This window comes from Doryrhamphus excisus, linkage group LG15 (assembly GCF_037039965.1).
Source record: "Doryrhamphus excisus strain RoL-2023G ecotype Guam linkage group LG15, RoL_Dexc_Guam_v1.1, whole genome shotgun sequence".
Taxonomy (NCBI): Eukaryota; Metazoa; Chordata; class Actinopteri; order Syngnathiformes; family Syngnathidae; genus Doryrhamphus; species Doryrhamphus excisus.
The window spans coordinates 11,637,854-11,664,271 of NC_136371.1; the positions used below are offsets into that span (position 1 = coordinate 11,637,854).

The 26,418-nt window shown below is 46.3% G+C and overlaps 4 protein-coding genes across 8 annotated transcripts in view; 2 read left to right on the top strand and 2 right to left on the bottom strand.

The window, feature by feature from the left end:
- Positions 1-5,894, bottom strand: part of filip1l (filamin A interacting protein 1-like) — a 30,436-nt gene extending 24,542 nt beyond the window's left edge. Inside the window, exon 1 of the mRNA XM_058052041.2 lies at positions 5,594-5,894. The gene's annotated coding sequence lies outside the window, so the exon portion shown is untranslated. The remainder of the gene's footprint in view (positions 1-5,593) is intronic.
- Positions 5,895-15,181: 9,287 nt separating this feature from the next.
- Positions 15,182-26,411, bottom strand: LOC131104236 (PI-PLC X domain-containing protein 1). 4 transcript variants are annotated; one of them, XM_058051210.2, is made up of 8 exons: positions 25,890-26,411; positions 25,669-25,805; positions 25,129-25,254; positions 24,627-24,782; positions 24,454-24,566; positions 24,320-24,390; positions 23,995-24,243; positions 15,182-16,131 (listed from the first exon to the last, which is right to left on the bottom strand). In XM_058051210.2, the coding sequence occupies exons 1-8, from the start codon at positions 25,981-25,983 to the stop codon at positions 16,121-16,123; spliced, it is 957 nt and encodes a 318-aa protein (XP_057907193.2). In that variant the 5' UTR covers positions 25,984-26,411; the 3' UTR covers positions 15,182-16,120. The 4 variants fall into 4 exon arrangements, with proteins under 4 accessions (XP_057907193.2, XP_078653049.1, XP_078653050.1 ...); XM_078796923.1 differs by lacking the exon at positions 15,182-16,131 and adding an exon at positions 16,661-16,740; XM_078796924.1 differs by lacking the exon at positions 15,182-16,131 and adding an exon at positions 22,558-23,874.
- LOC131104232 (uncharacterized) lies at positions 15,963-21,572 on the top strand. 2 transcript variants are annotated; one of them, XM_058051204.2, is made up of 4 exons: positions 15,963-16,151; positions 19,052-19,173; positions 19,265-19,514; positions 19,612-21,572. In XM_058051204.2, the coding sequence occupies exons 3-4, from the start codon at positions 19,271-19,273 to the stop codon at positions 21,561-21,563; spliced, it is 2,196 nt and encodes a 731-aa protein (XP_057907187.2). In that variant the 5' UTR covers positions 15,963-16,151; positions 19,052-19,173; positions 19,265-19,270; the 3' UTR covers positions 21,564-21,572. The 2 variants fall into 2 exon arrangements, with proteins under 2 accessions (XP_057907187.2, XP_057907188.2); XM_058051205.2 differs by having other exon boundaries at positions 19,265-19,442.
- On the top strand, positions 22,506-24,394 carry LOC131104237 (protein jagunal homolog 1-B). The gene is made up of 4 exons (XM_058051211.2): positions 22,506-22,653; positions 22,955-23,052; positions 23,136-23,208; positions 23,271-24,394. The coding sequence occupies exons 2-4, from the start codon at positions 22,964-22,966 to the stop codon at positions 23,658-23,660; spliced, it is 552 nt and encodes a 183-aa protein (XP_057907194.1). The 5' UTR covers positions 22,506-22,653; positions 22,955-22,963; the 3' UTR covers positions 23,661-24,394.
- Positions 26,412-26,418: the final 7 nt, after the last annotated feature.

A 26,418-nucleotide genomic window follows, 5' to 3' on the forward strand; every position in this document is an offset into this window, starting at 1 on the left:
TATAGTCACCGTTACACTCTTATTACCCAATATTGTAGACATAATAAGAGAAAATAAAATAAGACATAAGTAAGACATGCATCAGTATAACGATTTTAATCATGAAACTACAAAAATGACTGAAAACACTGTAATATATCAGGCCAGGAGGCATGGCTCGGCATCGCTTTCAAGGTATATGACGGTATGAAAAGGTCATGTATGAACAACCGCTTAACAACGTCTCGGTTACTAACAACAATCACAGGACGTGGAAACAGACATCCGTGGAAAAGGCCAGGCCAGTATCACGTGCTGTAAATTAAATTTTTTAATGAAATTGGTGGCCGTTCCTAGTGCTATTGATACCATGGAATGGGGGTGAAGCATCAGGTGCAACCTGAGGTGCAGCACTGCGGGCGCAGGAATGCGCTTGGCATGTTTGAGAGTCATTGATGAATCCTACGCAGAGCCTCCGAGCCAGACCTTGCAATCCGCCCTCCAGCTGGTAAAGCTCAAAGTACCTTAGCAACCTGTGTCCCACTACCCCCAAACTGTCAATCAAAGGCAAGGTGCGTTTTCTGTCACCTAACATTGCTGTACAACCAGCAACCTTATGAATGTCAGCACCTGACCATAGTCTCATGAAGCAACATCCATGTATGTTTCTTGTCATGTGAACCTCCCACCAGTCAACAATGGGCGTGAGCTGGGATAAAGCTCTATGCTGGAAACTAGAGATATAGCCGTCTCTCGCAAAATTAAAAATGAATAAAGGATTTCTGTTGATCTGTCATTAGTGAAAACATCTTGAAATGCAAGCAACTAGGTGGCAGTAGTGACACAAAACATTGAGACATTAGCTTACATTACATTACCCTAACGCTGCATGAAGTCATTAAGTCAGCCATGGCATGTCCGACATGATGATTAAAAAAGTTATCCTTCCATTCTGAGTGCAGTTGGTAAGTTTTAGGCCGAGAAGAAATACATAAGCTTGCTAGTTTGCGGTGGTCTTGAGTACCTGCACCCTAAGAGTTGTGCAATGCGTTGTAAACATGGGAGTGTAAAGGAGATGACAGGGATGTTATTTCATGCCTACAAGGTTCTAGTAATGTTAAAAACGTCATAAAAAAGTCATAAACAGGCTTTCTATGCTCTAACTACAAAATATTCAATTTATTAAAGCTGAATCCCATATCATGGTCAAGTCTGAAACCAATTAATTGCAATAAATGAGGAAACGACTGTACTTGATTCTAGGTTCTATCACTGAATGAAACTTTGTGTTGGTCCACATCGTGAAAAATGACAGTCATAGTGATTAACAAAGGAAATAACAAGCACGGCTTCAGCCTTCATATTGTTTTCCCTGCCAGCATTCACACTTGCCGCTCACGTGAGTCTACAAATTGTAAAGTGGCGAAACAATCTGTTGAAGCAGATTAGCAGCACCAGAAGGCGTTGGCCTGCTGCCCTGCTATTGGACACACTTAATCAGATCAACCTGTCACTTCCACTCACCTGCCAACCCCCAACATGCACCAGCAGCATGCTGCATGGTTCCTTTTAGGCCTTTGTCTCTGGATAGCAACTTATTCCAATGAAAAATGTAGGTCAAAATATATTGCGTAATAAAAAAAAACCCGAAAAACATCCTACATGTCAGATTGGTTTTATTGGTTACAAAGCAAATCTTGCAAGTGGAAATTGCACATTTTAATGGATTAATGAACTGGTTTGACTGCCATCATCACCTTAATGACAAGCTGTGACCCAAATTGCGTGCGTAGCATGTGGGGAAGAGTAGCGACGGCAATGTTACCCAGCATGCCTAGCGGGTTGTAGATGCAAGTAGCGTTTTGCATATACAGTACAGTGATCGCTTAACAATTTGCGCTTCAAATTCTGCCGCTGCACTCTATCCTGGTTTTTCGAAAATATATTCATCAACAAGTCATGCTGTTTTGTGGGTTAATTATTATTATTATTATTAAACAAATTGTAGGTATTTTGCCTAAATTCAGCATTTTCAAATGGGTAATTATTAATGGCAAAAATGGCTAACTGAACTAAAATACGCATATGAGGCATTCAGAAGGCTCATTCAAAGACATTCTGATACGCTGCTCAATCAGTGTCAGTCATGTTTGGTGAGACACACAAGCACCAGACTTGATCGGCGGAACAACTTTTATTGCACGGTTGAATTATCTCACAACAGGTACAATAATCCCTAACATGGGCTACTGTTGTGGCCGTAATCCACACCAAGCAAAAACCCTGACATCACTACTTCCTGTCTTCCCCCCACCAAGGTGGCTGTGCCTTGTTTGAATCTTTTAGGAAGGAATGAAAGGACAGCGTTGCACTTGGGATTAAAGTGGTGTCACACCACCACCCCCCCCCTCTGTTCAGAGACTCTGTTCTCAACTTTAACATATGGCTGTTTAGTGACTGTAGGGTGAAACTAACCTGTCACATGACGGTCATGGAGCCCACTTTTGGGTCGCGACCAATCATTTGAGAATAACTGTTTTAGGTGTCCCTGCCACAGCTACCTAAAAATCCACTCATATCACAACCCGGACAGTGAGATAGTTGTCACGAGCGGGCGTCACCCCCTCGTGCTCTCTTAGTTTCCTTCTTTGCCTCTGTTCTGGTTTCCATGCCCTTATTTTGGTATCCTCTTCCTTTGTTGTTCTCTTCCGTTTTCCTTACCCCTGCTCTTTTCACACACCTGCTTCTAATTTCATTATCCCTATTTAGTTCAGGTGTGTGCTCTTTCTGTTGTGGTTCCATTGTGAATAGTCTTTGCTTTGTAGCGGTTGTTGTGTTTTCCTGCAGCTGCCATTTTTTGCATTAAACTACCTTTTATTTGCACTTTTGGTCCTGCTCTCTGCATCCTGGGGTCGTATCGCAACACCGCCAAGCGCAACCGTGACAGAATGAAACCACCAAACGACGACCTCGCGGAGACCGACTTTTGGACCTGGCAGATCCTGACGGCGATGGAAGCGGAGTGCACAAGATTCACTCCAGAGGAACTGGAGGACATGGTGTGGGGGCCGGATGGCACGCTCGTACCCATGGCGTGGGTTTATCCGGGCCCCGTGGACGACACACCGGCCTGGCCGCGACAACAACGTACGTTTCGGCTGCCTCCAGCCAGGGCTCCACGGCGTTGAAAGGTGAAGCCGCTCATTTCCTCCTCGCCATGCCAAGCCAGGGCGCAACCCTCAGCTTACGCCGACAATGAGTGCTGGCCCATCTCGCAGCTGCCGATGACTCCCATGTCACGCCTGCCGAGCCCCAGCTGCCCACCTCTTCGGAATCCCCGTTGCCTCCCATGCAACACGAAGAGGACCGCAGCGCACGTTCCCCTCCTGTGCCCAAGCCACGCAGCCTCAAGGGTTCCCAAACCCTGGCTCCCGTGCCAAGCTGCGTGTCGGCCCAGATTCCTCCTGTGCCCAAACCGCGCAGCCTCAAGGGTTCCCAAACCCTGGCTCTCGTGCCCAGCTGCGTGACGGCCCAGATTCCTCCTGTGCCCAAACCGCGCAGCCCCAAGGGTTCCCAAACCCCGGCTCCCGTGCCAAGCAGCGTAACAGCCCGGATTCCTCCTGTGCCCAAACCCCGCCTGAGGTCCCTTGTAGACCTGGTCCGGGCAGCTGAGCAGGCGGAACTAAAGACCCTCCTCCAGGTCCCCCTCCTCCCTTCCACGTCCAGCGGCATACGGTGTCTGGAATCCACCTTCGGAAGGGAGGGCTGGTACGACCAGCAGTGCGTCGGAGGACGCACATCACACCCTGTCCGAGGAGTGTGGGGATGATGCCCTCAGCTGGTCGCCTGAGGAGGAACAACCCGCCGGACCGCCAGCACAACCGGTTCTGCCAGCTGACCGGGATGTGCTGTCCGGTAGGTTCTCTCTCGTCCAAGACTCACTTTGCTGTACCTCTGCTCCACAGTCCAGCCAAGACCGTGGGTCCGTTCCTAGTGTTCTGGTGCCACCTCTTCCACGGGATGCCATGCCGCCTCCTCCGGCGCCACCTCTTCCATGGCGGGACGCCACGCCGCCGCCGCCTCCTCCAGCGCCACCTCTTCCACGGCGGGACTCCACACCGCCGCCGGGCATGGCACAACACCCGGGCCGCGCTGGGCCGCACCTCCGAGCGGAACCAGCCGTTGGCCAACCGCCACCGTTCGAACGCCCCAGAGTACAAGATTGGACAGAGGGTGTGGCTCTCGTCTCGGGACCTACCGCTCCACACGGACTCAAAGAAGCTCCAACCCAGGTACATCGGCCCATATCCAGTAGTACGTGTCTTTAGCCCTTCCTCTGTGCAGCTCCGCCTCCCTGAATCTCTCCAGATACACCCAGCCTTCCACGTTTCCCTCCTCAAGCCAGTTGCCTCCAGTACCCTCAGCCCTCCGGAGGTGCCTCCCCCTCCGCCCAGACTGGTCGATGGCCACCCCGCTTTTACAGTCAAGGCCATTTTAGACGTGAGAAGAAGGGGCAGGGGTTTCCAGTATTTGGTGGACTGGGAGGGGTACGGGCCGGAGGAACATTCCTGGATTTCCCGCTCCCTCATCCTTGACCCCACCCTTCTTTCTGATTTCTATAGATGTTTTCCAGAGAAGCCAGGTAAGCTGCCAGGTGGGAGGGGTACTGTCACAGTTCTGTTCCTGCCTTCTCCTGGTCTGCTTTTCCATGTTTTCCAGGAGTCCTGGAGCGGGCGGGAGGACTGGGCACACCTGAAGCCCATCTAATCTACTGCCCATTTAAGGCCGCCACTTTCAGCGGGAGTCGCTGGTTCCTCTGATAGTATCCTGCTTACCGACTGGTGCTCCGGTCTACCCAGCACTCCCTAGCCGTCCAGCCAGCCTCCTGTGGTTCTATTTAGTAGTTTATGTTAGCTGTGGTGAGATTTTTGGTTTTTTCATCGTGTCTTTCCTCGCCACCACCTTGTGTTGCCCCCTGGGCAGTTTGTTTCTTGGACTTTGCCTATTAAAGGACATTAACTGCAACTCCTGTTGGCCTTCCTTTGCATCTGGGGCCCAACCCTTGACACCCCGTGACAATAGTACCATATTGGGACCTGTGGCAGTCCATTTGTCACAAAATACAATCCATACATTCATCATGACAAAAATCCTCACAGAACCCAAGTTATTTGACCAAAACCAAAAGGGCTTAACAATGTCGACAATGACTAATAAATATGTACTGCACATGTGCTCCTCACATGTCAACACATCAGCCAACCACTTCTCCCGGTGAGCCTGTGATGTCAATGAAAAATAGAAACACCTTTGCTGTGAAACTAAATGCCAAGTGAAGTGGAAATTCTTGAACAGCATGACATATCACCGTCAACTGACCCTCCCCTGCTGCTGTCGTCTGTTTCCAAAGCCAGTGGTAAATAACCTCTCAGGAACACCATCCAAACATGCTAATACGGTCCGAGGTGGCTTATGGACACGGTGCTGTCTGAAACTTTCCCGGGGTAAAACGAACGCTGCTGTGCTGCAGCAGAACGATGCACATGAAGCCACTCGAGCTAATGTGTTTTATCTGTCCAGCATTGAAAGCATTTGAGAGCCTCTCCGGTCTTACCTCTGGTAGCTAAGCAACCGCTAACTGCGCTGCTGGGATGCTGCAGAGCCTGCCGCCCGTGCCGGGATGAAGTGTTTATCCTCAGTGTTCAACGCACTCTTCTTGTCTGCCGCCAGTCGAATGTCCTCGGCAGGCCCCCGAACAATCAAGGTGGTCCGACGGAGGGAGGCTGCTGCTGAATGGGTGCTGCTCGATGGTGTCTGAGGCTGCGCGGGTACGTTGCTGTCTGAGCCTGTGTGCGTGTCCATGTGTGTGTGTGTGAGTGAGGGGGATGCCAAGCAGATATCAGCCAGTTAAATTTAAACCAGCCTGCCTTCTGACACCTTGAGCCACGGCTGCCCTCCCTCACACACACACACACACACACACACACACACGCACTTGGGTGTGCTCAGACACACATGCGGCTATGACGCTACCATATGGCCCCTGACAGAAGCCTGAGGAGGATAGAATTAACATTTAAAGGTACTTGGTAAAATGCACAAAATAGGGTCCGGAACTTTAATCACGCGTAGGTGTTTTGGAGTTCATTGGCCCCCGTCGCTCAACTCGTCTATCAACTGTCTGTACCTCTACTTTGGCTTTCTGGTTTACCCCACTTGCCCAGGATAGACGGACGCTCCACGGAGTCTGGGTTCTTTGGCAAAATAGTTTTTCCTTGCCTCCATCGTTAAGTGTTTGCCCATGTGGTGTTCAGTTGGTTTGTGATAAACGCTAGGGGGAATATCTGTCACCACGGGGGCGGGGTTTGTGTACAATGTTTGGGCCGCGGAAAGAGACGTTCCTTCTTTGGCATTCATTCAGGTTGTGGGCAGTTGAAGAGTAAAGTCCTTCCTGCCGCATTGGTGACCCCGACGTGATCTGATGTGGCGCTACGTCCTCCTCCATCACATGGGTTCATGAATGTGGGAAGAGCTTTGCTTCACAAACAGGAAACTAGGCTGTAGTTATCGGGCCACATTGTGGTGTCCTATCATCACGGTTGTTATCACTGACATTACAGTTATCTCAACATTACATTTACGGTGACGGGAGAAACACCCACTAATATTGGCCGCACTTTTAGTCTGCCATGACAGCCATGACCATCATTAACTATTAAGCTTGCAGACCTATTAAAGTGACAGTAAGACCTCACAGCTAGGAGGACCAGGGTTCGATTCCACCCTTGGCCATCTCTGTGTGGAGTTTGCATGTTCTCCCCGTGCATGCGTGGGTTTTCTCCGGGTACTCCGGTTTCCTCCCACATTCCAAAAACATGCTAGGTTAATTGGCGACTCCAAATTGTCCATAGGTATGAATGTGAGTGTGAATGGTTGTTTGTCTATATGTGCCCTGTGATTGGCTGGCCACCAGTCCAGGGTGTACCCCGCTTCTCGCCCAAAGACAGCTGGGATAGGCTCCAGCACCCCCGCGACCCTCGTGAGGAAAAAGCGGTAGAAAATGAATGAATGGAGTGGTCTCATATTTCAAATGGACTTGTAGACTAGAGTGAACATCCCAGTGAGCTCTGCGTCTTTTACTTACACAAAGCAGTTTTTAGTTGTTTGGGAGTCTAGAAGCAGATCCTGCGTGCGCTTGACATACATAAGCTGATGATTCTTCCCCCTGTCGGCCTTGTGTGTGACCTGTTTCGCTCTTCCACTTCAGCGGCATCATTAAGAGCAGGATGGTTAAAAACAGAAGTATTTACGACTCAGCGCTTTCCTCTCGAGTTCCAGGAGTGCCCTAAAAACGTGGAGGGACTGGCAGTGTGACACCTTCACCTTAACACTAGAATGCCCAATGCTATTTGGCTCGCCACCCTCAGAATGCCCACAGGCGAGCCAAATGGTTCGACTCTGGGGGGGGGGCTAGTTTCAGCTAATGACCCATCCTGAGATGTGAACAGAATGCAGCCAAATGACTACCGTCTCGGTGGCCAATATTAGCTCATGAACCATCCTGAACCATCCATGAACCATGCTGGAACATATCCCAGCTGTCTTCGGGGGAGAGGCGGGGTACACCCTGGACTGGTGGCCAGCCAATCACAGGGCACATATAGACAAACAACCATTCACACTCACATTCATACCTATGGACAATTTGGAGTCGCCAATTAACTTAGCATGTTTTTGGAATATTGGAGGAAACCGGAGTACCCGGAGAAAACCCACGCATGCACGGAGAGAACATGCAAACTCCACACAGAGATGGCCGAGGGTGGAATTGGACCCTGGTCTCCTACCTGTGAGGTCAATATAAAATAGTGAAAAAACCAAGTAATAAAACAGAATCCAAGCATAGTTCACTTACAACATTATTTGCTATATGCAAAGGAACTCCAAGTTGTTTTTATTGCTTTTTATTTCTGTCATATAAAACATGGAATCATGAAAAACAAGTAAAACAAAACCAATTACACATTTCATTTACATCATTTACAATGTTGCTGTGTGAGTTAGTACTTGAGTGGGTGACTGGGTGAGTGGGTAAGTGAGTGTCCACACTCAGCTGTGTGTCTGGTCACAACATACCTGGCACTGCAAAGGCCTCTTCCTGTCACATGTGACCCAGTTGTATTTGTAGAACACGGCGACTGGCTATCACCCTAACCTCTAACCCTACCCCGGGGGTCGGCAACCCGGCTTTTTAGCGCCACCCTCGTGGCTCCCTTGAGCTTTTTGAAAAATGTTTGAAAATGCAAAAAGATGGGGGAGAGAAATATATTTTTTGTTTTAATATGGTTTCTGTAGGATTACAAACATGACACAAACATTCTTAACATTTTCCAATGCTGTAAAAATGTGTAGAGTAAATATTACATTTCAACATTTCTGTCAACAAAGATTTGCGTCATAGCCTGCGACACACGTTTCTGTCAGCGGGGCTGGATGCCAGGCAGGTGGCTGTTGTAAACAAACCGATGGGCCATGGATCCCAAAGGGAAAAAGAGAAAAATAACTGAGGAGAACAAAGGATTAAACGTTTCTTGGACCAAATCATTTGCATTCATTGCATTCATCTTGCATGCCCGATGTTGAGAAGCTGACCAGTCATGTCCGAAAACAGTGATTTCTGATTTTCGTCAGTATATATTTGGATTGACACTTGTGATATTATTGTGTTTTGTTGCCCGGGTCCGAGTGTGTTTTACCCTTGCACCGAGTTGCTTGGCATTTGCACAGAAATCAAACTTAAACTGTATTAATTTAATTTTATATACTTTACCTGTTACCTGTTACCTGCTACTGTTTTATTTTTATAAATGCAGGCTGCATTTTGTTGCAGATAAGGGGCAGGAATTATGCACGTTCCATTTTGTTGATTTTTTTAATCCTCAAAATAAAAATTACATCAAAAATCGGATTTCTTTTTGCATTTCTTTAATTTAATCAAAGCAATGAAACACAATTTATTAATATTGTAATGATGTTAAACTTGAGGCGGCATGTACAACAGAATAGTCATATGGTGCGTCATTCCCTACAGGATGTGCTGCAGGGAAAATAAACATTTAATCATGAAGGCTCATTATGTATCTTTAGCCAACTTAGTCATTTTGATTGTAGGCTAATATAGCTAATATGGATATATAGAACATGTGTGGCCTTCATTATAAGGCTCATATAAGGACAAGACAAATTTGTTTTTGTTTTTTTTTTTTTGGTCCAATATGGCTCTTTCAACATTTTGGGTTGCCAACCCCTGCCCTGCCCTACCCTAAACTTTAACCCTAACCCCTAACACTATGGTTAAATACAAGTTCATTCAAAAAAAGAAAGGTAAATCCTATCGAGATTAAACCAACTTCTACCTTCCATAAGTGACCAAGTCTATTCAACCTTCTGTTTGGGAGTTATTTGCGAAAAACTTTGTCCATTGAGATAGCATTGTTGGAACGCAAGCAACATTTTTCCAACTGAGTGTCCCACAGAATCATGTTAGTAGCACATTTCAGACCATTGTGAGTCGATAGGACAGTACTTTAATGTTGGAACTCCAGGGGTTAGGGTTATAGGGTTAAGGTTAGGGTTAGATGTTAGGGTTAGAGGGTTAGGCTTGAGGCTTTGGGTTTGTGTTAGGGTTAAAAACGTGGGTTGAAACGTGGAAATTAGGTGTAAAATTCAACATCATTCTCACATTTGTAGACGTACGTGGCAGCACACACACGTTTCTTTATGCCTTTGCATTTTCAACCTGTAACTCTGTCTCCTCCTGGCGGTCACAATGTAATACTGCGCCACCAGGTGGAAACAATAGTTTTCCACAGCAGGTGTAACCAATAGCTTATCACACGGCTTCCACTAAAGAGGCAGCAAGGAGCCCAACGCCATGAGAACGTTGGTGCTTTCATCGCCATGGCCAACCGGAGCAGACTAAACTTTATCCCCAGTGGTCGACAACTGCCCAGAACCCCGCCCGTGGTCCAAGTGAAGCAAGAGTTGGATTTTTCCAGTGAGGATCTAACTAGTGAAGAACCTTTGACCTGCGAGGAGATGACAGAGGTGTGTGTGGTATTACTTTACTGCTTCTTTGGCTGTCATGTTGGTGATCTGTTGGTGACCTTATCCACAGTGGGCCAGCGGAGAACAACTGGATTCAAAGGTCAACACAGCGGGTACAACGATGGGTATGATAATCCTTCTAGAACAGGGGTGGGGTTTTTATTGTCTGTGACACATTTTAAATATGTAATTTAACTACAAAACTTTTATTTTATCAAATTGAGGGGGAAAAGGCAAATTCTAACAAGAAAAAGGTACAATTTTATCACAAAGTTGAAATAGATGGAAAATTAAACAGCAGAAATTGGATGGGAAAAGGCTCACAGTAATTTACTGGGAAAAAAATATTTGGGGGGGTAGTCTAGCATGAAAAGCTGCAATGTTATGAGGGAAAAAATGCAGTTTTTAGTAGCGGAGTTGAAGCATTTTGTGAGAAATGTTGCCAATTTTGTCAAATTATGACTCTATGGGAATTCAATTCAAATTTTGAGGGGAAAAATGCAAATTCTAACAAGAAAAAGGTACAATATTCTCACAATATAGTTGAAATAGATGGAAAATGAAATGGCAGTAATGGGATGGGAAAAGGCTTAGTAATTTACTGTGGAAAAAAATATTTGGGGGTAGTCTAGCATGAAAAGGTGCAATGTTATGAGGGGGAAAAAATGCGGCGTTGAAGCATTTTGTGCGAAACAAACAAGTCGCCAATTTTGTCAAATTATGACAATGGGAATTTCCACAAGTTTACTACAAGAACATTTACGTTTCAGTGTGTGGCCCCCAGGTGGGAAAATCAATGATGGTTGCCCTCTCATTTCCCCCAATTGAATGTTGTCTACTGTACCTCTTTGTTATGCAATCCATTTGATGATTAGGGATCAGAATGACTACTAAAGCGTGTAAGGATTTCCATGCATGCCCTCCAGGTTGTGCAGATTACTCGGACTCCTTGCTGAGGGGCATGAAGGGATATGAGCTCACCACAAACGACCTGGACTTCATCAGGATGTTGAAGGTGGACAAACGATCCAAGCTGCTGGAGGTGGGTTTTTCCCAGTGAAGGAAGCATCATGCAAGGCAAACAACGAGACGCTCCTCGTGCAGGAACAGCTGAAGGAGGTGCGCAAGGAGTTGATGAGCGAAACGGCGGCCTTGGAACTTGCGCTGGCCTCCAGGGAGAAAATGTGTGCTCACCTTGGGAAGGTGAGCTGCGGTCGCTTGATAAGTCACCAAATGGAACCTTCAAGGTCAAACAGATCACTGTCCTGTTCAGTTCCCATCAAGCTCAGAGCTTGCTGAGCTTCTCAAGCTAGTGCTCAGAGTCCCGTCGCCTGCAACGGAAGTGTCGGAGCTGGACACCAGATCACTGCTGGCCAGGGTGACGAGGGAAGACGTAGATGTGGCACTGAGTGAGAAGAGGGAAGCCATCAGTCAGCTGGAGAAGATGGTGGCTCGCCAGTATGTGTGGTGCTGCTTCAATGTTGAGTTCAAATGTGGTCTCTTAATGTGCCACATGTTTCAGGAGGATGAAGGACACAAAGGAGCGGGGACGGCTCGAGGAACAACTTGCCAGTGGCCAGGTGAGGGAGACGCAACATGACTGCAGCAGGAGGACCAGCACCTTTTCATTTGTAACGTGTCTGTTTCCAGCTGCTCATTCAGCAGCTCATCTGTGACTTGTCAGATCTCGCATCCGAACTGGCTCAGCAAGACGTAAGAGCTTACTTTGCATGTTCAAGTAATGTGTGTCAAAATGAGCTTTGGGCAAAAGTGAAAGCTTCACGTGTGCTTGACCATCACTCAGGAGCTAAACGATGGTGGTGGCCCAACAGAGGAGGTGCAAGCAGCTGAAGGTCCTGTGAAGGACCCAGAAAAGGTCAAGAGAAAGATTGTTGCTCCAAAGAAAAGTCGGCCAGCAGACCAGGACAAAAGTAGCAGCAAATCCAAGAAAACATCTTTAAAGACGACCACGGCCTCCACTGGACAGCAGATGTTGGCAGACAATACGGAGCCTGTGCAGGGTCCCCGAGGGAGGCAAAAACCTGTTGGACCCTCAAAGGGTTCGGCCTCGCAGGTGAAACATGACAGACAGGCAAAGAACTCTAAACCTGCTCAGCAGAAAGAGGTGGAACCAACGCTGGTTCTGAGACGGTCTAAGAGGATTGCCAACAGGAAGTGATGGACTCTTCCTTTTATTTATTTTTGTTTTTTATTGTAAGAATATGTATTGTTTGAATTTATGTGCTTTGGAAAATTAAAGTGATGCCCTGCAAATTCATGGCTTTTATTTAATCGATTGTTTTGTGATTAAAACACATCCATTCACCCTAATGATGACTTCCAGTCATGGTAAAACTTGGTACTTTATAAATGTACCACAGTTGGCCAATTCTCCATGTGGCTTGGAGGAACATCTCCCAAAGCTACACCTTGGAGGGCAGACATGTGACTGATCAATCGGTTCCCATCTTTAATAATTAAAGTTTGGGGAACTTGAAGAGAAACGGTCGGTAACGCTTTAGAGTAAGGTACACAAAATTACAGTAATGAGGCATGAACCTACCTAAGCCCTACTCCTTAGTAATGTCAGACCAGACTGTTCTGGTGCTGAATCATCTGAAATCATAGAATGTCAATGTCAAGCCAGTCGGAGGATTTGGAAAGGGGGGGCGACCCATGTGACCCAAAAATACATTTTCATGGGCTTATGAATTTACGTGCGGATGTTCGCCACTTGGCTTTTATGACTTTTTTGATGCTTTTACTGTTGACTTTGCTGTCTGGGCGGTTTTCATACATTAGAAGCAGTGGAATGGTTGTGGACTCAATCCATTGAATGCTGACCAAGTTGCGGTCTGGCGTGATTCCGTACTTCATTCCCCCAGCAGTCACTTGGTGTCAGGCTGATTATTAATGTGCGAGCAAACCTTGAGCCGCGACTTGTCCTTGACCAGAAGTCCATAACTGCTGAGATGAATGTGGTGATGCTCGGCAAACGACCCACTTCAGGGTCTTGGTGGGTTCTGTATCCTGTCATTAAGTTCATGGTCTGTCAGCCGCTCCTCTCTCTGACTAATTCGAGACAATGAGTTTATTTGCTTTCCACTGCTGGTTTCCAATTCCGCTAGTTCTCCTGAAATGTTCCTGTTGGCCAAACCTGGAAGCTCTAAAACATGTCGAGAAATATGATCTTATATCCAGGCAGGATCTGAGCAGACGGTATCCAGGCCCAAGGAGTTTGGTGCTTATGGATTGTGTAGATGGTCTAATGATCTAATTCACCTTGGAATATCAGAGAAGGTATTCAACCTCTGTCATACAATGTTTGTCTTTTCATTCTGTTTATGCATCTTTTGGGGGTTGATAAATATCAAATATGTTGTTACAGCCTTGCTAAATCCATCCAAGTTGATTTTGGAAGCCTTGCCCTGTTGCTCCAAACTCTCTAAGAAAGTCAACTGGTTTTAAGCTTCTACGTTGTTGATTGGTCCTAATGCAGCCTCTGTAAACTCCAGTATGCCGCCATCACAAGTTCATCGGCGATGACTTCCCACGCTGTCAACATGGTCTGCAGAGAAGTGTCCTGCGTGTCTCCAGTGAGGCTCGGCAGGCCAGTATAAACGGACTCTGCTGGCAAAGGAAGAGATCACCCGTGGTTCATCAAAGCAGCACAAGCAGGGTCCTGGGACCCCAGCAGCAGAGACAACAGCCGTCCTCTAATCCTTCATTTCCTTTCTGGGTCGGCTTGTGTAGTTCTGTTGCTGTCACAGCCCCTGACGACTTGAGGAGATTGTCTCCATGTTGATGTTGGAAATAAAAGCTGTCACAGCTGTTTTAACGGAAATGGGGCCTCCATTATCAGGTGTTTTTACACCCAGTAGAGCTGTACCTTGCAGAGATTCCGGGTCAAACTTAGAGGCTAATCGCAAACAAACAAAAAAAGAAAACAGAACAATCTGTTGTGGCTTTGGTCACCTGTTCTCCAAAGAAGCCTCATGACTGATGGTGCCCGATGGGCCTAAACGCCCCCCACCTCCCATTCTTACAGCTCAAGAACATTGACCCTGTTCTGTTCATTTGTCTTCCTGTAGATGTTGTCCTTCTTATGCTAGAAGAGTAGAAGAGTGGCCGCCCATCAAATACAGATAATGCCAGGAGGTCGACTCCTTGGGATGTTGCAGGCCACACATGAAACACAAGCTGACGTTTTCCTCACTGACCTTCAGCTAAATGTAACCACGTGTTTTCTTTCCCTGTTAGCCAGCTGAAATTGCAATGATGTCATCTTTTCCCTTTCTTACCGGATTTACCAAGAAAAGAGAGACTATTTCACATTCCTGTGCGGGGAAATGGTTTATACTTCAAGGCGAGTGTAAAGCCAACATGAAGGGGGCTTCCTCAAACTGTTGTGTTGTACTCTTGTTGTACTCTTGGAGAGTTAGGATCTCTTTATGATAGCCACACAATGTACAATAAAGCCAACAAAGGAGGAAGCCGCATTGTATCAGAAAAACAAGGAAACAACTGGGCAAATATAAAACATCCAAATAGGAACAACTATGACTAAAGGTAGCCCGGTCTGGGTTAGGATGAATATTCCCTGAGATAAGTAACATAAGAACAATTAAAATGCAGCAAGGGTGGAGCCAAGGTATGATTTTGGATTAATGCTTTTGTCTTTCATAGTTAATTTGCCAGGTAATGGGAGGGGAGAGTCAATGAATTGCTGCAGTAACACAAAACAGTAAAGTGGGGAGTGTGAAGCAGAAAGTCTGAATAGCTCTGCATTTTTTGTGATCCAGAAAGTGGGAGCATCATTGGGCAATAGTGGGAAGTCCAGCGTACTAACCCCATAGGTAACTGTTACAAGCCAGTGCAAAAGTCTGCTAGTGTCGCAGGAGGGCTGGGTTGTAATGAACAGAGCAAAGATGAGCAGTAAAAACCAGTACGCCGAGGGAGATCTTATTAAAGGATGCATGTTGATGCAGCTGCAGAACACAGAGACACAGCAAGAAGAAGCTATGCACCTTTTTTGGCCTCGGCCAACCCAGTTGTTCGGGATCCTGATCGTTGTTGTGGGTCCGCAGCTGGGCAGTCACGCTCCGTCAAAGATGTTATCATCAGTAGTTGTGACTCTGAATCCAGGTGGTGGTGGATCCGGCCTAGCTTGATGGCTGGCTGTTGGTGGTGGATCCAGCCTAGCTTGATGGCTGGCTGTTGGTGGTGGATCCGGCCTAGCTTGATGGCTGGCTGTTGGTGGTGGTGGAGCTGGCCTAACTTGATGGCTCAAACAAAGCTTGAACAAAGCTTGATGGCTTTGTTGCTTGATGTAGCAATACCGTTTGCTGTGAAAAGCGCTGCAGGTCAGACGACGTGTTGTCCTTCTGCCACAGCAGACGTGGAATAAAACAAAGCGTATGAAGAATGATATTTCAAATGTGAACCATCTGTTCCGAGCGGGGATTGTCTGCGTGAAATAAGCAAGACGTTGAGCAAAAGTTCAAATACTCGGGAGAAGAAACCTGAATGATCTAATGCAGTGCTTCTCTTGTTATATTTCCCACACCCCCTGATTTGAAATGCTATTGAGAAGATATTGATCTGTTCCAAGCACTGCATGAGTCGCTGGCACAGCGATGATGAAAATAGATGAACAACATGAGATGAGATAACGTCTGCAACAGCTTAAACAATTTAGAAAAGAGTTCTTCAAGCATGAAGACACTGATACTGAAAGCTGAGTTTTCAGCTGTTAAATATTTGAGCCCCATTGTTAGGTCAATGCGATGGCCATTATTTTTTGGTCAGGCTTTCCTCTGGATCTAAACGGCTTGTGCTGGTGCGTCTGCAACCAGACAGAAATGAAAATGACTCAAAGCTCGGCCAAGACAAATACTTTACAGTACTTTCCCAGTTTTTTCTTGTCTGTGCCTTTTCTCTTGAGATCCTGTTCTCGATGTTTGGACTCCCTCCTCTGCTCCTCCTGTAGCTCCTCCCTCTCGCACATAAAGTCTCACAGCCTCCCCGATCTGTGCTACATCCACCCTGCAGCAGAAGACATGAAGGTAAGACGTACCACCACTTGCAGTCTGCTGCTACTGGTGGTTTTTGTATTTCCTGATTGGATTGGCTCTTTAAAATCAAAACCATGCAGATGGTTGAAGGATGGAAACCAGGAGATGGCCTGAGACTAATAAGCAGTGCTTTGTTGCATAATCCTGCATTTTGGCTGTTGTGCACAAACGGGCTTTTAGAGTTCTCTTGCATCCACAAAGCCAAGTAATCATGGTGCACGGCCCCCAGGCTGCCAGGAAGCCATGTGTTTGCGTGCGCACCTGCCAGCTCAGAGCTCAAGGGTTTGATGACAGCATACGTTGATGCAAGCGTAACAAACACGTAAAGTACGTGGTAAACCTCCCTGTGCCTTAAGAGTTGCGCTGAATGTCAAGGCAACTGAGCAGGCCCAGACTCCACCACCTCGTTGATGTACGCTGTCTCCACAGCGCCACACATATTTCTTCCTACTCCTGAACAGGAAGTGTTGATGTAGTACGGAGGGAATGTGCTTCTTGATCCCGCCGCAATGAGTCTATGCTCTTCTGCTCCTGTCGGATTTCTGGTCTCTGGACTTCTGGGTCACTACAAACACATGATCTGCAAGTTGAGTTAGAAAATACCTAGTTCAGATTTTGAGATGGCTTTTCTAATAATCTATTAGCCTTATGGAATTATTGACTTGGATTAGCAGCCATACCAGGAGATTGATTCAGAGAACTGACAGTTGTTGTTAGTAGGCCTCTATGCAAAAATGTCGATCATTCTTTGAAAATCATCTCATTCATTTTAATTGTTTGTGAAATGGAATACATACATACACACACACACACACGTATACACATGTATATATATATATACATACATATGTGCCCTGTGATTGGCTAGCCACCCGTCCAGGGTGCACCCCGCCTCTCGCCCGAACACAGCTGGGATAGGCTCCAGCACCCACACGACCGAATGGATGGATGAATAAATATACATATATATATATATATATATATATATATATATATATATATATATATATATATATACATATATATATATTATATATATATATATTATATATATATATATATATATAATATATAATATGCACAACATAGCGGCAATTGTTAAAGGTGTGTAGTTTTTGTGCAGTTTTTATCCTATGCCATCAGCCACAGCAGCAGCCCCTGGTTGCTTTCATGCTGGGACTTCATTGTTGCTGCACAGCGGCAGTTACACATCACATGATACACATCATTTGTGATTTGCTTCATTTGCACTGATTCTGTTTGAGTCACAGCTATGTGCAGATGATGTGGTCCCGATGGCTTCTTGGACACTCTGTGTTTAGTTGGTGGCGGTTCGCAGATGGGTGTGAAACTCCCTCCAAGCCCATTTTGCCACATTTTTGGAGTAATATTTTTGAGTGTGATTTTGTACTTATTTAATTTACTTCTCAATTCATGTCCCAATCATGATTGCACAGAGAGAAAATTGCAACTATTTGCAGTTGATCCCAGCTTTTCATGGGATTTACGTTCCAGCACCAGCAACGAATGCCAAAAAAACATGAGTCATTGATACGCTCGCAAGAATGTCTGTTAGCAGCCGGCTACTCAAAAACGTAATACAGATCTTACCCAAAACAGGAGAGGAGAAATATGACCTGTGGTAAAAACCTCCTGCAATTGACGTGAAACGGAGAGGGGGTAGGATTAAATACGCTTTGCTTCTTCCTACTCCTATTTGGACATGTCGAATTATGAATCCGACTACAGTATGTATGTATTCCATTATTATTTATATTTGAAAGGCTTGGTATACACTAATGGACTTCAGACATTTTTTTTCAAATACAAATTCAGCTGTCAAGAACTTTTAGATACAACAACAGGCAGGCACTCACACACTCACATGCACTCACACACACACAAAGGTGCATTCCCCAAATGTCTTGGCTTCAACCCGTGCTGTCAGCTGAGTGTTTTGCACGTCAACGTCTGAGTCCAAACAGTGCTCCAAAAACTGCTCTTAGAGTCGTCCAACTGGAACCAGTGAAGGCCAAAATGGAAATGTGATTATTTTCAAAGCTGAGCCCAAGGTCATTAAAGGCGAGTGGCACCTCACTGAACCAGCTCGTCTGGCAAGGAGCCTCCGAGGAACCAGCCTCCATTTGGTTACATGCCATCTTCCCTGCATCGGGTCATTTAATAAATGTTTTATTGTGAAAGGGACCATGGTGAAAAAAAGGTGCTGACACATTTATTCACTACTCTGGTGCATATTCACCCTGACAAAGGAGCAGGTGAGCATCAGGTTAAATATGCTGTTGTCAGGCTGGTCTTTAGAGCCGTCCAGATTGTGACATAATCCCCGGATGTCCAGTCCAACTTTTGTTTCAGGTCTCAGCCTGTACGAAAACTCTGCTGTCATATCTTTCGATTTGCACTTCATGAACTTTGTGTCTTTTCCAAATGCTTTTACTTTGACAATAATGGCATGATAATCAATTTCAGCACTGGAGACCCCTAAGGGCCCGGTACTGCTGTCATACAACAGTTGTCATATAACTTAATGTCAAAAAATCCAAACTACCCCTTTAAGGCGTACTTTATGCACCAGCTGGAATCCGACTCACAAAGGTTCAGAGTGTGAAGATTTCCTAATTTTCTACACTAGTAGAAATCCATCAGTATGTCTTTAGTGATGGATCAAATGTTATTCTAAAAGAAAATTTGTATGATATGTATGTTTATAGTATAACCTTTTAAATATATATATTTGTGTATTTCTGGTCACATTTGAAACAGTCATTTAAATTTCATTACATCCTACAACATTTTAATATTTATTCAGTGAAGAAGCAGGAAAATGAAGACGCTCCCAGGTCTTTATGAACTTGATGTTTCTATTTTGGTAGACCTGAGACTTGACCACAGCCTCTACATGGCCGCCACGCCACTGATGCCTTGGGGACAACATAGAAGAAACCTAATTTCGGGCAAAACAGAAGCTGAAGGTATTTACCTGGCTAATCTGAAAGTAAGTCCACAGCTCCACTGGCCCACCTCAGCTACTTCCAAGTCAAAGCTGAATTTGTCATTCCAGTTGCATCAATGTTTCTACTCCACAGTAGAAAATGGTGTCTATACTCCTCCATCACATCCACATAATCACCGCCTTGATCCACCAGGCCCACAGCGGTGCTTTCTACAGGAGCAAGGCACCGCCTCAGCAACACCAGGCCCGGCCACAGTACAATGATGGCCACCCTCAGCAGCCCTTCATAGGGAATGAGATGCCATTCCTGGGTCAGTATGTACAGGAGCTCTCTCAGCTGCCATTTCAGTTGGGCAAAGAGCGACTACTAACTGAAAGCAAAGGTATCTGTTATCGTTTAAAAGAAAACCAAAGTAATGAGTTTTGTTCATCAGGGTTTAACCCTCACCTCTCACTGCCAAATGTTCTCTGTTTCTGAAGGGCAAACATTTCCCAGAGGAGCCAAAGGCCCACCTCTCCCTGTTTCTAAAGGAGATGGTGTCAGAGTTGGACTTCAGGGAGTTCAAGGCCCACTGGGACCATCAGGGCCACCAGGACCTCAAGGACCACCAGGACTTCCAGGCCAGGGGATGCAGGGAATGCCAGGAAAGGCAGGTCCTCCTGGTCCTCGAGGATACCAAGGAATCGGGAAACCAGGAATGCCAGGATTACCTGGAAAACCGGGAGGACCTGGTTTGCCGGGACCACAGGGTGATCCAGGACCCAGTGGTGGTGAAGGGCCAAATGGACTTCCTGGTCCTCCAGGACTTCCTGGTCCACCTGGCCTCCCCGGGATTTCAAAGGCAGGAGGTCAAGGCCTGCCTGGACAACCAGGTCTTCAAGGAGAACCAGGGCAAAAAGGTCCCCCTGGGCTTACTGGCCAACCAGGCCCCAAAGGAGAAAAAGGACTTGGAATACCTGGTTTACCCGGATTGAAAGGACTTAGTGGACCACCGGGTCCACCCGGACATGCTGGGGTCTCCGGGATTGGAAAGCCTGGCATAAATGGTCTTCCTGGGCAGCCAGGAATACCAGGAAAACCCGGTCTTCGTGGCGAACCAGGACCAGAAGGACCACCTGGTGATAGAGGGCAACCTGGGCTACCGGGTGTCTCAGGAATTGGAAAACCAGGGAAGGATGGCTTTCGAGGGCAACCAGGAATTCCTGGTGGAAAAGGTGAAGCTGGCACTCCAGGATTACCAGGAAGTCCAGGTTTGCCTGGTTATGGCAAACCAGGATTTCCAGGACCCAAAGGTCACAAGGGACACAGTGGGCTCCCTGGATCTCCAGGCCCAAAAGGAGATAAGGGTCATGGAGGTTTTCCAGGTGTTATCGGTCCCACTGGTTCAAGTGGTAGACCAGGCCGACCTGGCCCAATGGGGCCTGTAGGTAGCATTGGCTTCCCAGGTCAGAAGGGAGAAGATGGTGATGGTGGACCAAAAGGAAAACCAGGATTAAAAGGGGATTTAGGACCACCAGGCCTTACAGGACAGCCAGGTTTGAGAGGCGAGGCGGGACAACCTGGTCTGAGAGGCCTTCAAGGACCAATTGGCCACAAGGGGGAACCTGGCAGTAGGGGGTTATCTGGTGCCCCTGGTACTGCGGGATTAACTGGACCAAGAGGAGAAGGCGGACAACCTGGTGACATGGGGCAAGAGGGACCACAAGGGATTCCAGGACTTACAGGACCAAGTGGACCAATTGGACCTCCTGGGCTGCTTGGTCAAAAGGGGGAAACAGGCTCTCCTGGGGTGCCTGGCTATCCTGGGGATGGAATACCAGGACCTGCTGGCCATGTTGGTCCTAAGGGTAACTCTGGCCCTAGTGGGCCTCCTGGACTACCTGGACTACCAGGACAACCTGGACCCCCTGGTCCTCCGGGATCTCCGTCTGTATACCCTGACCTTGGACAGACCTTGCCAGCTTCAGGTCCATACCATGGCCAGAAACAAGTGTACAGGAAGCAGAATGGCGCCTACGTTGGTGGTAATGCTTTGGAAATGCCAGCTTTCACAGCAAAGATCACCGATCCGTTTCCACCTGTCGGTTCTCCTGTCATTTTCGACAAAGTTCTATACAATGGCAATCAGGACTACAACCCTCAAAATGGCCTTTTTACCTGTAGCGTGCCAGGAATTTACTATTTTGCTTACCACATCCACTGCAAAGAAAATAATGTGTGGATGGCGCTGATGAAGAACAATGAGCCTGTCATGTACACTTACGATGAGTGCACCAAGGGCTTGCTGGATCAGGCATCGGGGAGCGCAGTGCTCCCACTACAGCAGGCTGACACTGTGCATGTTCAGCTTCCATCTGACCAGGCAGCAGGACTTTATGCTAGTCAGTATGTCCACTCCACATTTTCTGGAAACTTATTGTACCCAATCTAAGTGACACATCTTAAATGTACAACTAAAGCTTTTCCAATGTGCTATGGCAACAATAAGAAATCGGGACAGATATTGCATTAAAATCATTATGTCTGTACGTACACATGAACGTCACTTTTCGCTTTCACGGTATTGCAGTCTGATTATTGTAGAGGTGTGCCTTAAGCTGGCTACAATAAAAGGCCGCTCCAAAATGTGCAATTTTTATTCAAGCTGCAGTGTATCTCAATTGACTTTGGGTGATCCGATCCACCCTGGATCGATCACTAATCAATCAATCAAATTTTGTTTTTGCTTTGAATGTGAATGATTCACTCATCAAATGTGTCAAAAATAAATGGTTTGACTACTGATCATTTGATTATTTGGGTTTGTAAATGAGTCAAGCCACTCCAAAATGAAGCATAAAAATGTTTATATTGTAGGTGAAATTGAATGTTATTGTCATTGCACAGTGCCGACTTATTCTGCAGGATATGACATTGCTGAGACTTTGCATGGTAAATCGAACACATTATAACATTATCCAATAAAGTTTTGAGTGTTTTTAACACCAATATAAATGTGTGTATAAAACTAGAGCTATAATGTACTCTGTTATTTGTAGCTTCACCACTTTGGCAATGAAATTATATTCATGCCCTTATGACAATAGGATGTCACCCTGAAAACTGTGAAAGGGGTGACAAGAATTAAACGATGATAGCAACGGCGGGTTTGGTGTCTTGCCTCACACACTATGAATCGCATCTGTGGTGATTTTGTGATTTTTAGTAAAACAACATTAAACATGCAAAAAAGTAACGATTATACGGCACCGTTATAGTCCCATAAATATTAAAAGCAGTGAGAAAAGTCAGATGATACCCGGATAAAGGTGATGGTTGGCTGCAATATACACCCAAGACACAAGACGGCGACAATTACCTAACTACGAAAAATCAGACGACAGCAAAGAAGTCCATTTGGCCAATCAAAGTTGCTGATGTCACCCTTTCCCTTCCGCACACTGACGGCGCTGGTGTTGGGCAGGCAGCAGCGGCCGAAGTATTCCAACACTGAGAATTATATTAACGCTCTCGTTTAAAATGTAAGTGCTTTGTATTCTTAAGTGTACGTTGTATGTGGAAAGCATGGAGTTACATTTCAACGCACAGTCACATCCACGCTGAAAGCCAGCGACGATATCCAGCTGCGTTAGCCTGCTAGCTGCTGTCTTTATCACATTTCGAGTCTTCCAATAAGGCAACCAGTTATACTTGAATAAGGGAATGATAGGAAGTGCAGATGTGCTGTAGAATGGCGGAGACATCAACAAACGTACAACTGCTGTAGCAGAGTAACAGGAGGAAGTGTAACAATGTGTACAGTCCAGACTGCTTTGCATCCAGAACCCAGGCATGGCTTCCCGAGCAGGACCGCGGGCGACGGGCACAGATGGGAGCGACTTTCAGCACAGAGAGCGTGTTGCCTCACACTACCAGATGAGGTGGGTAGTGAATCTGTCTGGCAAATGTACAAATGATTGATGGCATCATTATTCTTTGTTTCCCGTGGTGTCATCCTGAGCAGTGTTGCCCTCAAATCCGAAATCCGTAAACTCAACATTGTCCACCTGCTCATCTGGGGACTGATGGCAGCTCAGGTAAAAGCTCATACAACACAAGTTCTAGTTGTACTCCTACTTCAATGTTTTTCCCTTGTCAGGTGATCGTGAACCAGCTGAGTCTGGTGTCCCACAAGACTATTGCCTCGCCATACCAATGGGAGTACCCGTACCTCCTCAGTATCATCCCCACAGTCTTCTGCTTCCTGGCTTTGCCTCGTAACAACATCAGCTACCTGGTCATCTCCATGATCAGCGCTGGGCTTTTCTCCGTGGCGCCGCTCATCTATGGGAGCATGGAGATGTTTCCGTTCGCTCAGCAGCTGTACCGGCACGGCAAAGCCTACCGCTTCATCCTTGGCTTCTCTGCCGTGTCGGTCATGTATCTGGTCATCGTCATTGCCGTGCAAGTGCACGGCTGGCAGATATACTACAGCAAGAAGCTGCTGGACCAGTGGTTCACAAGCACACAGGAGAAGAAGAAGAAATAAGATCCTGTTGAAGATCGTCTTTTCTTTTCGACTGTGTGTAACATGAACTGCAGGGGAGGGACAGAACTGACGCGGCCATGAACTGCGAGGTGAAACTCTCGTGACGATTGGTGTCAAACATCTTTTTCCTGCCTTAATTCCCGGCCATCGATGTGTACTGTACATGCTGACATTTCTTCATCAAGCTAAGAATGTTTCCCTCCTCGTATTTGAGCTAGAAAGATTAATAAAAGATGGGTTGTCAAAGGCTGGATTTAAACTTCAGATTTTCACACAGAAAGGACTCATACTTGTGCATGTGTAGCTACTAGCCGGTGTATGCTAACAGACTAACCAGTCTTGTCTCTGTCCACGCCGCCTTTGTAGTTCAGGCCAATCACATCATCGCAGAACTGAGCGACATCCACAAAGTCGCAGCAGATGATGTTCACGCAGCCCGCCTGAGGTCCCGGACGTTGTTCCCTCACCCAGCCAAGCAGTAGCATGATCGCCTGCGTTGTCATTTTTCTCATGCTCTGCAAAGGATGGAAGAGGATGTACGCCGCATGCTCTGTGAGGTTCAGGCCACTGATGTAAAATCCAGCTGGAGAGCAAAACTTGAGTCATCTTATTCCATTCAAGTGATCAAATGTAGACCTGCCTGATACAAAAGATCCTACCAGGTCTGCCTTTCTGCTTCTGGGCCTCCAAGTAAGCAATCACCTTGTTAGGGTCGGGGCTATCAGCGTACCTGGGATAAGACATTCACACTTAGGACTCTGAGATGTGAATGTACCTACTGAATAACTTATACCAGTAAGGTATTCCAGTCCACAGTTCAGAATGACGCTGCACCATCTCCTGGTTGTCATAGGAAACAATAACCTGCTGCCCTCTGGACCAACAGGATCGCAGGGTGGGATTATCCTGCATAAGAAGGCTTCCATTGGTGTTTGATTACAAAAAAATATATACAAATGAACTTACCTGTGAGCAGCAGAGCTTGGTTCCAAACAGCGATATGAGGTACTCGACGAGCCGTGTGTGGTCACCGAGAGTCAGATCAGCAAAATGCGAGCAGCAAACAATAACAACCTCCCTGGGGTGAGCATCCAACCAGGTGGCCAGGTCATCCAGCGCTTCCTGCCCACACAGCAATCATGATGATACAGTATGTGGAGCAGGCTCACATTGGGCTGAACAAAAAAACAATCATTTAGATCAGTGAGTGGCCAAAGTGTGGGACCGGGGGACAGGTTGTGGCCTGCAGCCTGTTTTCATTGCCCCCCCGGCATATTCCTCATGCAACCAGAGAAACAACATGTGCGTCTCACACTGAATGATCTGTGGTGGTTCTGTCATGATGAAAATATGAACAATTTTAAACTTTAGATTTGATGAGGTTTCATGGGTTTATCATTTGAATTTGATGCACATGGTGCAAAAGATGCCTTGGTCAAATATGTATTGCTTGTGTGTGTGTGCGTACCTTGACAGTAATCCACGTATAAATGCCATGGGCAAAGAATAAGTCGTAGCAGTCCTTTGGCTTCCTGGCAATCCGCAGGTCCAAGAAGCGAATGCCGAGGTCACACTGGCGACCCAGCACCGCTTGCTGAGTGCACACCATAAGTATGTAAATACACTTTCCTCATTTTCATTTGATGTTCAGGTTTCAGTCAAAAAAGGGGGAAGAACGGTAATGGAGTAATGATATATGATATTCTACTACCAGCCACTAGATGTCAGTAGTGTTACATAGATAAGACTGTAGTTCGTAGAAAGGCAGGAAGTGAAACCAACTAGGTACTCAGCGGTGGTGTGATTTTCTCCAGCCTATTAAAGGGTAGTATATAAAAATACAGTTCTTCGTTAAAGAGAACAAAAATATCGACAGTGACTGTAAAATACGCCATTCCTCCCACGTCAGCTCAAGTTTGAATAAATTACCCTGAACTTAGACGTACTGTGGAAAGGCAAACCATACAGACTCGGCTATGACGAACACGCACCTTTGTGTACGTCGTACCTGAGTGGTGGCCCAACGGGACACACACGGCCGAGTCCAACAGGGAGCGACTTTGTCCACAATTTTGAGGAACCGGGACTCCGACTCTAAAACTGGAGAGGACACGTCCAGACAGAAGGACATGCTGTCGTGGCTCCCTGAAAGACCCACGTACAAAGACAAAAACACACCAGCGTGTTGGGAAATGTCAAACTTTCGGTCGACATTTTTATTGTTGTTACCGGGAATGGCCAAATTCCACAGCGACACATCAAGGTGCTCCTCAGGCAGCCGGGACATCCAGACTGAGTTTCCTTCGTCTAGTTTGTCCCCCATATTAAGGTTGCCAGTACAGTCACTTCGATGACATCGGTGATATTCAAACTGTCGTCCTAAAACTACATTATGCAAATATTCTTCTTCTACGTCACGTTGCACCCTATGGGCGCGTGTAAACGGTTGACCACCCCCTGCTGGACAAAAAACAAATTGGTATTACTTTAAATACTGTAAATAAAATACTATTACATTAATATTTTTATTTTATCACTTTCTTAAAAAAAGTCATGCACATTTAAATTTCTTTTAATAAAACGATTCTGATCTGTTAGTCCAACATAGACAAGTGCAGTGTACATCATTGACAAAAAAAGGGTGTTACTTTACTGTGACATGAAGTGTAATCTATAGCAAACCGACAGGACAACATCTCCATTCTAACGTGCAACATTACAAAATAGTGTTTCATCAAACCATTGTGGATAAAGTCAA

Excerpts from the sequence above, each read along its gene's own strand:
- LOC131104236 (XM_078796923.1), bottom strand. The coding sequence starts at position 25,983 with ATGGGGGACAAACTAGACGAAGGAAACTCAGTCTGGATGTCCCGGCTG. Across the intron at positions 24,783-25,128 it reads ATACGTGGATTACTGTCAAG|GAAGCGCTGGATGACCTGGC; the intron begins GTACGCACACAC and ends CTGTGTGGGCAG. Across the intron at positions 16,741-23,994 it reads CGTGGACAGAGACAAGACTG|ATCATGTGTTTGTAGTGACC; the intron begins GTTAGTCTGTTA and ends CTCAACTTGCAG.
- LOC131104232 (XM_058051204.2), top strand. The coding sequence starts at position 19,271 with ATGGTGTCTATACTCCTCCATCACATCCACATAATCACCGCCTTGATC. Across the intron at positions 19,515-19,611 it reads ACTACTAACTGAAAGCAAAG|GGCAAACATTTCCCAGAGGA; the intron begins GTATCTGTTATC and ends CTGTTTCTGAAG.
- LOC131104237 (XM_058051211.2), top strand. The coding sequence starts at position 22,964 with ATGGCTTCCCGAGCAGGACCGCGGGCGACGGGCACAGATGGGAGCGAC. Across the intron at positions 23,053-23,135 it reads GCCTCACACTACCAGATGAG|TGTTGCCCTCAAATCCGAAA; the intron begins GTGGGTAGTGAA and ends CATCCTGAGCAG. Across the intron at positions 23,209-23,270 it reads GGGGACTGATGGCAGCTCAG|GTGATCGTGAACCAGCTGAG; the intron begins GTAAAAGCTCAT and ends TTCCCTTGTCAG.